Source organism: Setaria viridis, chromosome 3, assembly GCF_005286985.2.
Source record: "Setaria viridis chromosome 3, Setaria_viridis_v4.0, whole genome shotgun sequence".
Classification (NCBI taxonomy): Eukaryota; Viridiplantae; Streptophyta; class Magnoliopsida; order Poales; family Poaceae; genus Setaria; species Setaria viridis.
This window is the reverse complement of record NC_048265.2, coordinates 9,660,188-9,674,863: the sequence shown is the minus strand read 5'-3', so window position 1 is coordinate 9,674,863 and position 14,676 is coordinate 9,660,188. Positions and strand designations below refer to the sequence as shown.

Genomic DNA, 14,676 nt, shown 5'->3' with positions numbered 1-14,676 from the left:
GGTACATCTAGCCAAGGCCCCTCAGGTTTGAAAGCAATTGCATCCGAGGATGAGGACGACGACGACGACGACGATGAGCAGAGGCCCGAGGAGCTTGGCCCGTCTCAGCTCCACGAGGCTCCCTTAAATCAGCCTACACAAGTTGTAGGCACTAGACTACGTCGCCCACGTTCTCCTTACACTCCAGGCACCGACGCCCTTGGTCACAAGGGTAAGGGTAAGACTAGGAGGCAGTGACGATTCTTATTGCGAACTTTGTGTTATATGGACTTTGTGTTATATGGACTATTTGTATATATGGACTTTCATTCTGAACTATTATGGATTTTATTATGAATGTATCATATGCTTGAGTCATATGCTTGTGTCATATACTTTGTATTTATGTTCACTATTTATCTCATAATTTTGTATGGATTGCATCAAAAAGTAGGGGAAATTCTGCCAAAATTTCGCTAACAAGTACCCTTTTTATTTTATGCGAAAATTTAACTAGAGTACAACTTCGAAGTGCATTACATCGCAAAATAAACATAGGTCGTCTACCACTTGCATGTCCATACTTAAAGTGCATCATTACATGACAACATAATAAAAGTCTCACAGTAGAAAATATTGTTCATAAATAAACCATAGAACTAGAAACTAATTATGACTACTGAGTGCAACGAGGCCACTTTCCCTTCCTCAAGGCATCGGGATTCTCCTCAACCGCTGCTTTCGCTCGGCGTGCACGCTCAAGCTTCTTCTCCCTCTCCTCCCTGTTCGCAGCAACACGCCTCCTTTCCTCCTCTTCCTTGTGCTCCTTTTCCGCAGCCTCCTCTCTGAGCCTCTTCTCGTACATCTCCTTCCTCTCTGCATCCCAGCGCAACATATACTCCAAAAACTCCTTGTCTTCAGGATTGATCTCAGTGTCAATCTACTGCTCAAAATCACATAGCGGTGGAGGGGTCTACAACAAATGCAATTGTTATAAAACAAAAAAATTATGGTCAATAATTATAAGACAACAACAATTCCTTACCAACATGTTAATGTGGCATTGACGAAGTGTAGGTTCAAACGCAAAGTTGGAACACATCCAATACCTCTGCCAATACGTGGCATGTTCATCGGACTTGGCTACCTTGCAAGGATCGCCGCAAAAGCACATAGGCACTGGAACACCACTAGGCAGAGGCAATGGATCGAAGGCATTTCCGGTCAGCTTGGCGCCATAACTACAATTTAGTTTATTTCGTCGAAAGAACCAAACGCACTTAACAATAAACCTACAATTAAGGTTTTTTCATTTGATCCATAACAATGAGCATATAACATAACTACGTGCGCTGGGGTTATCTTAGTTTCTTAGCTTTTCCACGCCTCAGCATCCTACATTTGCATGAAACCCTAAGTTCAAAAATGCAACAAATATATAGCGAATCGATGTGAAAAAAAGGTACGAGGGAGAGAGGATACCTTGCTCTTCAAGATCCACGGATAAAATGAAAGTTTCCTAAGCTAGAATGTCGATTCGTAGTATAGGGCAAAGTAGGGAGAGTAAAAAATCTGAGAGAGTGAAGAAGAATGAGGAGGAACTCTCGGGCAGGAAGAAGGGCCAGCGCTTTATGTAAGGAGGCTTGGCGCCAGCGACGGTGGCGCCAAGGCTTGGCGCCAAGCCTTGGCACCACGTAGGCCCGACGCCACGTTGGAGGCCCGATGCGGGGACCTTGGCGCCATGGAGGCTGGCGCCAAGACGTTGTAGCTTGGCGCCAGCCATTCTGGCGCCAAGCTAAGGGTCCATTTTTGGAATTGGTTTCGCCATGAGCCTATTTGTGAAATTTTTTCGCGAAAAGGGTCAAAATAAAAAAAGTCGGTGGACCGACTTTTAGTCGGTATAATGGATTGGTTAGATCTGGATGAAAAACTCCTTAAAAGGCTGGATGGCTAGATGGGCAGCTCCCTTTCTATTGGAGGGAGATTGACTCTGTTGAATGCATGTTTTAAGTAGTATTCCAATATATTGTATGTCGATGTATATGCTCCCAAAAACCATACTGAAAAGGCTAGATGTTACCAGAAAAGAGGTTCTTTTGGCAAGGTGGTAGTATTAAAAAGAAGTACCACCTGGTGAAGTGGACATAATAACTAAACCAAAACAAAAGAAAGATGAACATATGCTTACTCTGTGGATGGTGGTGGAAATTAGAAACAGGAGAGGGGCTCTGGCAAACAATTGTTAGAAGGAAATATGTGAAACAAGATACTTTACCTCAATTGAAATGGAAAAGCTCCAATTCCCCTGTGTGGAATGGCTTACTCAAGGTGAAAGAACTCTACCTGAGAGGAAGGGTTATGAGAATAGGAAATGGTGAGGGTACTGATTTTTGGAGGGATCCCTGGTGTGGCTCCCTACCTCTCAAAGAAAAATTCCCTGAGCTGTTTGAAATCTGCAATGAACAAAATGGAGATGTAGCTTTTGTAGCTGCAAGAGGGTGGACCTTTACCTTTAGAAGATGGTTAGATGAAAGGAACCAAACACAATTTAGAAGGTTGAGAGATATTTTAGCAGGATGTGCCTCGTCAAATGAAAAGGATTCCCCGAAATGGAGCCGGGAGAAATCTGGAATTTTCTCGGTGAAATCTATGTATACACATATGTGTAGTTCTGAAATAGAAGTGCCCTGTGGAAGGCTAAATTACCGCTGAAAATCAAAATTTTTATGTGGCTGGTCCAGCAAAACGCCATTTTAACCAAAGATAACCTGCTAAAGAGGAATTGGCAGGGTGATAAGAGATGTAGTTTCTGCTCTGATGATGAGAATGTTAACCACCTCTTTTTTTATTGCCCCTCAGCTAGGTATGTTAGGAGCATAATGGCCATGGTCTTAGGAACTAATTGTAGACCATCCTCTCTTGATCAATATTGGATCTGGGTGAGAAACACTTTGCCTCAGTTCAAACAATACTACATGGTTGGTTTAGCAGCCATTTGCTGGGCTCTTTGGAATTCCAGAAACAAAACTTGCTTTGAGAAAAAACTCATTAAATCTCCCACTGAGATTATATTTATGGCTTCTTCTTTCTTATCATAGTGGGCAAGTCTGCAAAAACCAGGAGATAAGGAGAATCTGGAGGCAGGAGCAGATGCTCTGAAGGATGCGGCGCTTCACTTTCATCCTCTGGAGGCTACGCCTGAAGACAATGGAGTGGTGCTGATACAGTAGATGAAGAACAGATCCCCCATTGGAAGCTACAGCCCACAATCAAGAAGTGGAACCCTGTTAAGCTTAGTGTTGTTGGTGTCCTTAGGCTTCCTTTTGTTCACCGGTTTCAGAAAGGTGTTGGTTTGACAAAACTTGTAGCTGTTGGTGCCCAGGTGACAGGCCCTGAGTGCTGTGATCTCCTGGTGTCAGTGCTTTTACTTTTTGAACTTCCGATTGGCTGAACAAAACTTTGTAATTTCGTTACTTTCTGGAGTAATGAAATTCGGGCAGTGCCCTTAGTGGAAAAAAAAATCAGTCAGAAAACGAACTCTATAGGGGAGTTCCATAACCAATTACCTTTCATAGCATTGTTACATTGGTAGTTTCAACTGACAGTAGCCACGACTAGCATCAGAACACCCCTAAAAAGATTATGTACAAGAGGCCACACAGCTCAACAGCCTGAACTTTGCATCTGCCTAATTCCATTTGATTGTGATCCAACCAACTATTACAAATGAAATTGCAGATCAAAATGAAGTTTTGGGTAACTGGCACTGGGAAGTGTGATCCTGCCAGGTCCCTGCTAAGAGCCAGCAGGACGGAGGAAAATAGCATCATATCATCTGAACAGCTTTTTTATCCCACTTTTGATTTCGATCTCCCAACCTGGACAGTTACTCATCATCATCGTCATCATCAATTACCAACCTGTGTCTTCTTTTTAAACCAGCCCTTTGATTAGGCTCAGCGTTTGTTGTGTCTCCTGATTCACTGAAATTTACATCATCAGTGATCCTTTGGTCAGTATTTTCAGGATTATCTGGCTCAACGTCAAAGTCATCCAGAAGTTCAGCTTCACCAGTATTGCCACTGTTAACCACTGAATCAGGCTCATGAATTAGAGAAGCATCCCTGCAAAGTGAGAAACTCTCTTGTAAATGACACAGATGTATACTGTAGTATGGTTCTCTTATTGATATGTGATGTTCTAGCTATTTGGCTTTCAAATAGGCATAAATGAAATTATGTGATATGACAAAAATGATAATCAAACAAAATCCTAGAATACTAGGCCATACTAAAAGTGGAATTAGAAGAAAAAAAAGGATCCCTACATAAATCAATAATTAAGAACGAGATGCACATATACTCCACAAAAAATGCAAATGGATGTCTATGTGTATTAACTTGCAAATAAGCTCTGCATGTGCACAGCAAAACTGCATATCTAGGAAAGAAACTACAGTCTATCAGATGATGCCACCCTTCTGATACAGTACATCCAATACATATCCACAGCTTATAGCTTAGAAGCCACTCTATCTGGCGCCTACCACTACCATGTAACTTATTTGGTTAACAAGTCAAATTAAGGAAATTGTCTGTTTGCATGGTTCATTGTCTGTGTTCTTTTTATGACACCTTCACAGGCCAAGCCTACAAGCAACCAAAAACCAACCTTGATTTTTTATGGAGTTCGCAATGACAATAAGACATTGACTTGCACTAATAAGCCTGTAAAGGCAAGCTGTCAATTTGAAGGATTTCGTGTATGAAGTTGAATGTACTTACATGATATTAGAAGGAATAGTCTCATCATGCAGGTCAATGTTTCTCAGAGATTCTTGGTCTTGTATATTCGCTGAGAAGTTTGACACCACTAACCTCTTCTTTTTTCCATTTCTGTTAAAATGAAAAGAAAATGGTTAGTTCAATAAGGGAAGAAAATTGGGGGGCAGATTGAGTTAATGAGGTTTTAACAATGAAATCCTGCAGGTTCCAATGATCATTATGATGTAAAGCTGCATGACCACACCTAAGCATGGATCCTATGGTCTCATCATCAGGATAATTGTCTTCCATAGTTTTTTTATGTTGCGATATACTCGGTGAAGAATCCTTGGTGTTTCTGTTTTTTGAAGATTCTTGATGGTTTTGTACTTTCCCTTCAAACTCTGATGTGGATAACCTCTTCTTTTTTCCAGTTCTGTCAACAGAAAAGGAATTGGTTTAGACAAACAGGGTGAGGGATGGAAATGAGAGCATTATATAATTGATGAGGGGTAACACCGTAACAATTAGTATCATGAAGATTTAAATTGACATGTATTCATGTATATACTACAGTTGAATGAGTTCACCTAATCATGGATCCTATGGTTGCATCATCAGAGCCTGGATCTTGCTGAGCTTCCTGATGCTGTGATGCACTCAATGAACTATCCACCAAGGGAAGCTTCTTATTTTTCGCTCTGCAATAAATAAAGGGCACTCAGCATATCAAAAAAGGATAAAGAAAAAATAACAGTAAAATAAATCATCTGTGACACTCAGTTCTTATGGAGGGAGAATGTGATCTAAAATAGTCGGGCAATCCTAGTTTCTTAGCTTCAGGTCAATAATCAAATATACATAAAGAACCATATACCATGTTATGTAATTAGCTGGTAGAGAACTGAGCCTTAGCTCAGTTAGTAGAGCAGAGAGGCTGCCCTCCCAAGCTTGAACTTGGGTGCCTTGCAAGTTGCAAGTCGTGCCAGTACCGTTTAAAGGGTTCAGTACACTCTCCCATTTAAGGCAAAGCCGTGGGAATGCCTTCTCACAGTGTTTGAGCTTTATTTGTTTTAATTAGCTGATTGAAAGCATGTAGGTATATTACCTGCTTTTAAGTACTTGTAACGTTTCTTCATCAGATGATCTTCCATGAGTTGTGTCATCATGGCCACGGCTTGATCTGTGTAACCTTTTCCTTCTAGTGCTGGAAAATGCAGGCTAAGGTTTAACAAGAGGTAATTACTGAATACCAGCAACCTTGTAATTGGATAGCCAAACCAAGAAAATCACATTGAACTTTCCAGAAATGTTTATCCAGTAAATAAAATATAGATATAGTTTCCAATTAAGTTCTTAGGTTACCTGATGTACTTATTTTGAAAAAAAAAATCAGTATACAAATGCATCGATTCTACAGGTAAAATGTATGCAGCTGATTGTTGAGTGTCAGGTAACATTACAATGGATGCACAACTGACGATTTATAATACTTACCGGGAGCTTTTAGGCTTGGAATCAGGGTTATATTCGCTTAGCATGTGGTTCAGATCATCAAGTGAGTCATTTTGTGATTCCGTAGCCAGATCTCCACTTGAGAGAGATCCATCTGCAACCTTTTTTCTCCTTATGGTATTCCTGAGACCTAATTGTGTAAGCTTGCGAGAAACTTGAGTAGAAGATATCTTCCCAGTGGAGTCTAAAGCCTCAGCTATTAGATGACTGCATTTACGATCATCCTTATATCTACAAACATAAAAGGGATAAACATTCTGGCATCAACACACAATCCATAGTAAGAAAATAATCATGCATAAACAGGATCCAGTGAATTATGCACACTGCCAACTTTATAAAGTGCATTGAGCTACATTGCTCTATCATTGCTCTTTCTTGGCAGAAATTTTACACTTACTTTTCATAAAGATCTCTGATAAGCTTCTCTTGCTCTTCAGTAAAAATAGAATGACCTCGTCTTTTTGGAACTTCTGAGTTCAGTGAACCTCTTGATACATGGTTCCTGGTATAAGTCCATCCAAATCAAAGTGAGGATTGAAGTTCAGCTAATTAGCTATGTGTTCAAATACAGAGCAGCATATAAAACGAACCTCTCATTTTCCTCAGCTTCACTGTCTGAAAGTGACATTAATCTGCTCCTTTTATACGTAGTACTACTCTTCCGAAAATCATCCCCATGTTCACCAGCTGATAAGTCTCCATCACTGTTTGTGTGTCAATGGAAACAACATTGCTGCCTTTAGCACTCCACAATTTTGCATGTAGTAACACAAAAAATCATCCATAACCAACAGTAAATGCACAGAACTTACTTGTCAGCGTCATATGGTGCCTGCGGTATAACCAGATCAGCTTCATCGTCACCAAGCGAATCTGCTATATTTATTGGACCTCTCCATCCCTTACTTGATCCAATTCCACCATTCTTGTTTCCAACATCATTCTTAAGCTCATTCAGTAGTGCATCTGCATCGATGCAATGGCACTCCTTGCGCGTCTTCCAAAATAATATGTCAACAAATAGCAATGGCTGTTTTCTCATCGCCTTCAACATTTTCCTCACAACTTTAGAAAGAAAATTTACAATGTTTGTGTACTCCTTTGAACTAGACAATTTCTGTTCGGCTAGTATATCATAGAATGTAGTTAAAAGTGATAGCTGCAAAAGACAGTAATGTAAGCTCCCAAAGAAAAAACAAAAGTGACGAAACATATGTAGGTATTTCTTTTACCTGATAGAGCATTGGTGACAACTCGAGATCTTCACAGAATCTCTGAAGCATGCATATTATGTAATGGTTTGTGCGATAGGAGTTACTTTTGTAATGCTTCAACAACCAGCAAACGTTTTGCACGACGGAATTGTTTGCAAGGCTAGATATTAATCTGGAAACATTAAAATCAACTTCACTTGTAGCAGGCTGGTGATCATCAATTGAAGAATCTGATGTCTCACCCTCTTCACCAATGAGATTTGTTTTCATTACACTGTCTGTGCAAGGTGGGTCACCTTCAGCATTAGCATTACTCTCCATATTAGCTGCAGTGTCCACAAGCGTATCCGGTACATGTGCGCCACTGGTATTGACTTCTCCTTGCTCCGAGGGAGAAGGTTCTACAGCAGGATCCTCAGGTCTCAAATCTGGAACTGATTCAGGTGGGGATTTGGTCCTATCTGTTGGATCAGCACAGTTTGGTTCCACATACTCCGCTTTTGGTTCTGAAATCTCGTTTTTATCATTTCTTTCCTTCTTTCTTCTACCCTTTTTTGTCCTTTTCGCAACCTAAAGGAAATAGAGCAATAATTGATTGAGCAGTATGTTATCCATCTTTACGTTCAACAGTTCCAAACCTATAGAAGCAAACGTTGCTAGAAAAATGAAGATGTGCAAAGAACATAACTATGCACAATGAGCGAGAGACATGTTACAGTTGGAAAGAGTAAAGCATACCCTTAATGCACCGCGTGCTTGAAGCTTTTCCATGAGCTGTAGCATAATATGAATTGTTTCTAATAAATCTGCTAGATCACTGATAAGAACAACAAATAGGTGAAATTAAATAATGGTAAGTGAATGTACGGTACATGTTTAGAGGGTTAAATGAGGAAAAGGGTATTGTCGATCTCCAGTAACCAGAAAGGAAATGTAATTCAAACCATGGAATAAAAACACACAAAGAAACGCAAGTATGCAAAAATTTGAGAACATGAACATCCAAACTGCTGGAAAAGCTTCTTCAATAGATGTTTCCAAGAGCTAAGGAAGACAATATTCCAGTTTATAATGCCCACTAGCTTACCTATTTTAGGAAATGAATGATCATGTACTTGCTGCATACATTAAAGCTATATTTTGAGCTTTTGTAAAGTCAGGGACACATGTATTATGCAGATAATGGACGCCACGACAAGAATTTTCCAGTTTATAAAGTGTGCCTACTAATCCAGTTACAGTTTCAGTAGATGCAAATGACAGATGAAAATTTTTGTACTAACCTTTTAGGTTGCTTGTGACTATCAAATGATCTGAACAAGTTCAGCAGAAATTGAGTGAGACCTTGTTCTGTCTGATCATAGAACAGTTTGTACAGTAAAACACGAGCTGTCTGAGATTCCCTTGAATCTTCAGGAAGTACTTTTAGCACCAAATATATCATGTCAATCTGCAATGCAAGGTACTGCAATCTGAGGGTCCGCAAGATGCACACAGTGATAACTGAATAATCCACAAAGATATAATAATGAAAATCACAATTAAAAAAACTAGCTACACTCATAAGGTTTTGAATTGATATGTTTTCCTTTTGAAGTTGGTAAAACATCATAATCTCAACCAAGTTTTGCAGAATATCTTGACATGAGTATGCATGCAGTTTATAAGGTTCATCAAATTTGTATATCAGGAAGGACTTATTTAATGAATGAATGAATGAATGAATATATTTTACTCTTGTTGATAGTAAGACAGGTTAAATTTGGTAATAGTTTTAAAACGAAGACAATTTAAATTCAACCTTTTTAAAAACTTCTGAAGTCAAGCTATACATAGCAAATTCGGTTTTTGTTAGGCGCCTATGTGTCTAGATCTTCCTTCAGGGGGTGTTTGGATACGAGGTACTATACTTTAGAAGTGTCACATCAGATGTTCGGACGCTAATTAGGAGGACTAAACATGAGCTAATTATAAAACTAACTGCAGAACCCCTATACTAATTCGCGAGATGAATCTATTAAGCCTAATTAATCCATCATTAGCAACTGGTTACTGTAGCACCACATTGTCAAATCATGGACTAATTAGACTTAATAGATTCGTCTCGCGAATTAGACTCCATTTGTGCAATTAGTTTTGTAATTAGACTATATTTAATACTTCTAATTAGTATCAAACATCCGATGTGACGTGTCCTAAAGTTTAGGAGGTGTTTCCCAAACACCCCCTCAGACTTGACACTATCTCTTTTTCCTCGAATACGCAGGAGAACTGCGTATCATTGCATTAAGATAGAAGGAGAAGGCCAAAAAAGCCATACAAACACACACCCCACACACACTCAGTTATCTAAGAAACATACACACCCGTGAAACAAAGACTACTACCCGAGACCACAAGCTCTAGGGGCTGTTAACCAGCAGTTCTAACAGCCACCAGACCACTTAACCCTTTTGCCCCTGCCAGCATCCAGAGATCAGCCTCTTATTGTGCCAAGGTGAGAACTTGATCAATTCTGGGAGACGCTCCATTGAACACCACATCGTTCCTCATCTTCCAGATAGTCCAGGCCCCTAAGATTACAAGTGAATTAAATCCTTGCCTTATTTTTTTGCCCATCGAATCCGAAGCCTGCTGCCACCATTCATAAAAATTGACCATGTTTGCCTGAGGTGCTAAATCTGGAAGCCCAAATCGACGCAACAACAGAAACCAAAATTGTCGGGAGAAAACACACGCCGAGAGGAGATGATGAATTGTCTCATCCTCCTGGTCACAGAGAGGACATCGTGCTGGATGTGGGAGGCCTCGCCTAGCAAGCCTATCAGCCGTCCAGCAGCGATTATGCGCCACAAGCCATAGGAAAAATTTGCACTTACGCGGTGCCCATGACCTCCAGAGACTTGACACTATCTCTACTTGAGTTAAACCTTACCAAGAACTAGATAGCGTATCTCTACTTGAGTTAAACCTTTCCAAGAACTAGATAGCGAGTACTGCATCAAAATTTCAGAGTTAAGCCTTGAGATTTTGCTCAACCTGGACTTGTTCTCGCCTTGTCATTTTCGCAAACTGCTCTCTAGTTTGTCTTTTCAGTCTTTTCAAAGCAAAATACAAGGCAAGTTCGACATCTAACAGTGGATTACTATGAAGCGAGTTTAGCACCATTGCCTTTAAATTTTACAAATACACACATTCTCTTACCATGGTTTTCATTAAAGACCCAGCTGCTGAAAGAGTTTTGTAGTCGTTAGTTTCCTTCAGGCTCTCATATGCCTCACGCCACCTGGAAATGACTATATTGAACATATCTTCATTCAATGTGGCTGCAACAGGCCCACATATATCACCATGGAACGGCAGATTATCATCATGTTCATTGCTAGGCGAAACCTCAGATGGTTGGATCCCTTTAACAGATTTCTGACCAAAAGAATGTTTACATTGTCATGAACCATCATGGAAGAGAAAGGAGGGTAATCATATATCTGCCTGGGTGGACACAGTTATGGTATTCAAGGCAAATAAACGTAGACATAACTACCTACAACTTAAGCTTCGTGTAGTCCAGTGGCAAATAGAAATCGGGTACTAAGTAACTGTGGCTCTTGGAAATTCAAGTTATCATAGCTAAACAAGGAGTAAAATGATAAAGGAATTTCCCCAGTAGCATCATGAGTTCTGTTCCAGACCTGGTCATTTGAAGCCTTCTCATGTTGGAAAGCTAAGACAAATCGAGCAACTTTGAAGAATGTAGATATATCGGATTTCTCAATAGAATGGTGCTCATTCATGATATCATCACAAACTGACTGCATGAGGACTGATAAACACCGTGTTATCTCAAGCTTACATGAACAAAACATAATGGTTCTGTTAAATGGAAATGAAACAAACTTACTATTGTATGCTCCAGATAAAAATTGATCCAGGAAGCTTCTAAGCATTTCTGTAATACCCTCCTTTGGTATGTACAGAAGTTCATTGTCCCAGGCTATCCTTTTCCGGGGACCTTTTTGTACATTATGTATTTTCAAGAGGCTGTTTGCAGCTGCAGAACTTGGGTTCCCTTTGCACAATGATTTAGATCCATCCTGTCAGTTCAAATGCAAGCAAAGACAATAACCTGTGATAATCAGATTTTGATGCAGGATCCAATTGGTAGAATTCAAAAGTATACAGTACCACTGAAAAGCGTGTAAAAGTCCCACTGAGTGAGTTATGCTCGGAGTTGCGTTGCCTGAACATTCTTTTTTTCCTTTCTTCCTCCTCCATCATCAATCTCAATGAATCAACTGAAGAATCAATATCTCCGTTAACCTGCTCCTATAGAGTATCAATGGAGTAAATAAACATGACCTTTTTTCATTGATAGATGACAGGAAGGGGCATCTAATGTACTTAACAGTACTTGCACAAATGAAAAGAAAAGGACTATAAGAAGGAATACCTTTGAACCTTTATTAGAAGCTCGGGCAATCAATCCTGGATCTCGACCTAAGAAGAGATAATGATATATCTCCATCAAAAGAAGGTTTTCCTCCTTAAGATAACCAGAGGGCTCATCAATATGCTGAGTTAGCACTAAGATTATGTCCATCACATTCTCTTGGAACATGAGCTCCAAAAAGCTGTCAGCCAGGAAGAGTAAGTGAGTAGCTTCTCCAGATGCCTTCTGAGACAATGTGATTTCTTGAATAGCCAAGACGTTGCGGAACAAAGTAAGCACCAACTGAACTAACTTCCAGTCATCTTCTGTGAATGAAGTTCTGGGCATTGAATAGTAAATTATGTAAACTCAAGTTAGTATAACGAAGATATAGTGTATAGAAGTATAGAACTAGTAATAAATAGCATAACATAAATGGGGAGCAGAATGGGATAAGAATGTTAGTGGATAAACAAACTTGCACTTCTGCCCCTTGGGAACAGGATATATAGAGAGCAATCTGCGGATCACTAAAATATTACATGCAACACTTGAACAAGAATGCCAATAGCCCTAGGCTGTTTGGTTCCACTTGTTTCGCAAATAGGACCATTCAAAATCCTAGGATTCGCTTTGGCAGTTGGCACTCAGTACGAATTAGTGAACTTTTTTAAGGAGCATAGAGGCAATTAAAGATAGTGCAAGCACCAAGATAATTGACTAACATAATAGTGCATGCACCAGGCATAGTCTTGCCGATATGGTAATGGCACAAGTAACCTAATAATTAATTATCCTACCTGATTGCCAAACAGAATCCACAAAAATAATATGCTCGAATTATGGGTGAAATGATGTGAGGAAAAAAAATTTGCACAAGAATAGAATAGCATCCTGTTTGATTGATCAATTCATGTAACGCTCAAAGTGTAATCCAGTTCCCACACAACTCCTGGATTATCTTTCTTCCATCAGGGGCTGGAAGCACAATGGAAAAAAATGGTCATCTGTCCAGAGGTGAGGTGATAGTACCAAACTACCAATCCATCTAGTTCAAGAATTTATTTAATTATTTCTCTGTCAAAATCAACCCCTGCTCTCACTGCAGACAGGGCTAGTCTGGGATTTGATGGGCCCTGGGCAAGTAAAAACGAGGGCTAGTCGTTCCAGTTTAGCCTTGCATATCCTAAAGACAAACGTTAAAGGTGGTCTCACAAAATGCAACACGGAAACTTAATCAATCTGCAAACTGATTTCTTTCATAGCTCGTACGGTCTAAGGCAAAGTAGAGGCACAAGGCCACAAACCAAAACATAAGATTTGCAAGTTCAGGATCAGGTGACCAGATTTAAAATCAACGTGCCTCAGATTGTTAATGAGCTTTTGTTCAAGAGCGAATATAAAACAAGGTCGGCACTCTGAAGGAATAGTCCTTTCAAAATTCTTGAGTTCTCTGTTCTTTGCACTTACACTCTCATTGCTGAATACAATCAGCTCAATCTTACAGACATTTCATTAGACAAGAGTGACAGGGAAAACAAAGGAGTTTCATGCAACTTCCAAGAGCTTACAGGCTACTCATTGATATTTTTCTTTCCATTTGTACCAGGCAGTAGTTCATATCGTGGGCCTTTGCAACATATGTTTGCACCAGGATATATGAGCAAATATAATAGATAGACTATATAACAATGTTTGTGATCCTCATGTATAACACTGCGCTCAGTTGCATCTGCTCATCTGATCAATGATAAGAGGGGGGGGGGATCACCTTTCCAAGCGATCCAACGGATCTTCAAGTAGAGACACAATGACTGTCATTGCAACATTGCGTGTCAGTGCAGCCTTCAAATCCCACAGATACTCTATCTGTTGTGCAACTTCCTCTGACGAGGGCTCCACGGGCATTGTAAGGAACACCAGTACTTTCACTTCAATACAAAATAAAAGGGAAAGCATTTAGTCATAGAGCGCTACATCAGAGCATCATTGAAATAAAGGGATTCACAGACGTAGTTTTGGTGCTATATTAGTGGGGAACAGTGATATATCCTATTCAAATTGAACGCTCATATACAGCACTTTGAGAGTTCAAAGAAGCAAAATGGAAGAACAATTACCCGCAGTGACCACCAGATTGCGGTCGGTCTGGTAATTCTCAATGATGGGCACCAGATCTCTAGACGCAATCTTCCACTTGCAGACCTGCTTGAAAACCTCCCGCCGCTGCGGGTCGTCCCGCCGCAGGAATCTCTGCAGATCCTTCAGATTATCTACAGAAATGGTGAAAAAACGCGCGTAGAGCACAAATTAGCCACCATACTCATCCCCAGATCAGAAATGGGGCCAAACCAGAGCCGTTGCCCAAGAACCGCAGAAAGCGGGGGAGAGCAGCGGTACCTAGGCAGTGCTCGCTCTTGGCGTAGCCGATGACGGCGCCGTCCTCGTCCTCCTGCGCGGCGCCGAGGCCCGCGCAGGTGAGTGAGAGCACCGCCGAATCCATGGCGGCGGCGCGCTAGGGTTTAGCCGCCTGTCGGTGGCTCGGTGCGCGGATTCGGAGCTCGCCACAGTTGGATGGATGCGGAGGCGAGGGATGGGAAGGTGAACTGGGAGGAGTGGTGAATCGAAGTGGGGAGACCGGGAGAGGCGGCGAGATCGGTTTCGGACGCCGATGAGGCGATGGGAAGGGAGATTTTTCCCGCCGCCGGGCGCCATTTTAGTGCGGGTTTTCCCGCTCTTTGCTTCAGCTTGGTGGGCTGGCCTCCCGCTGTTG

General features: G+C 40.8%; 1 protein-coding gene across 3 annotated transcripts; it reads right to left on the bottom strand.

Annotated features, from left to right (window-relative positions):
- Positions 1-3,500: 3,500 nt before the first annotated feature.
- On the bottom strand, positions 3,501-14,603 carry LOC117849517 (uncharacterized). 3 transcript variants are annotated; one of them, XM_034731086.2, is made up of 20 exons: positions 14,304-14,603; positions 14,024-14,176; positions 13,675-13,834; positions 11,925-12,243; positions 11,660-11,794; positions 11,376-11,568; positions 11,167-11,297; positions 10,679-10,897; positions 8,758-8,924; positions 8,213-8,291; positions 7,493-8,044; positions 7,073-7,419; positions 6,851-6,964; positions 6,658-6,762; positions 6,240-6,488; positions 5,851-5,949; positions 5,333-5,443; positions 5,008-5,178; positions 4,764-4,874; positions 3,501-4,103 (listed from the first exon to the last, which is right to left on the bottom strand). In XM_034731086.2, exons 1-20 carry the CDS (start codon positions 14,404-14,406, stop codon positions 3,866-3,868), a joined length of 3,756 nt encoding a protein of 1,251 aa, XP_034586977.1. In that variant the 5' UTR covers positions 14,407-14,603; the 3' UTR covers positions 3,501-3,865. The 3 variants fall into 3 exon arrangements, with proteins under 3 accessions (XP_034586977.1, XP_034586976.1, XP_034586978.1); XM_034731085.2 differs by having other exon boundaries at positions 11,660-11,800; positions 14,304-14,602; XM_034731087.2 differs by lacking the exon at positions 10,679-10,897 and having other exon boundaries at positions 11,660-11,800.
- Between the last annotated feature and the right edge of the window lie 73 nt (positions 14,604-14,676).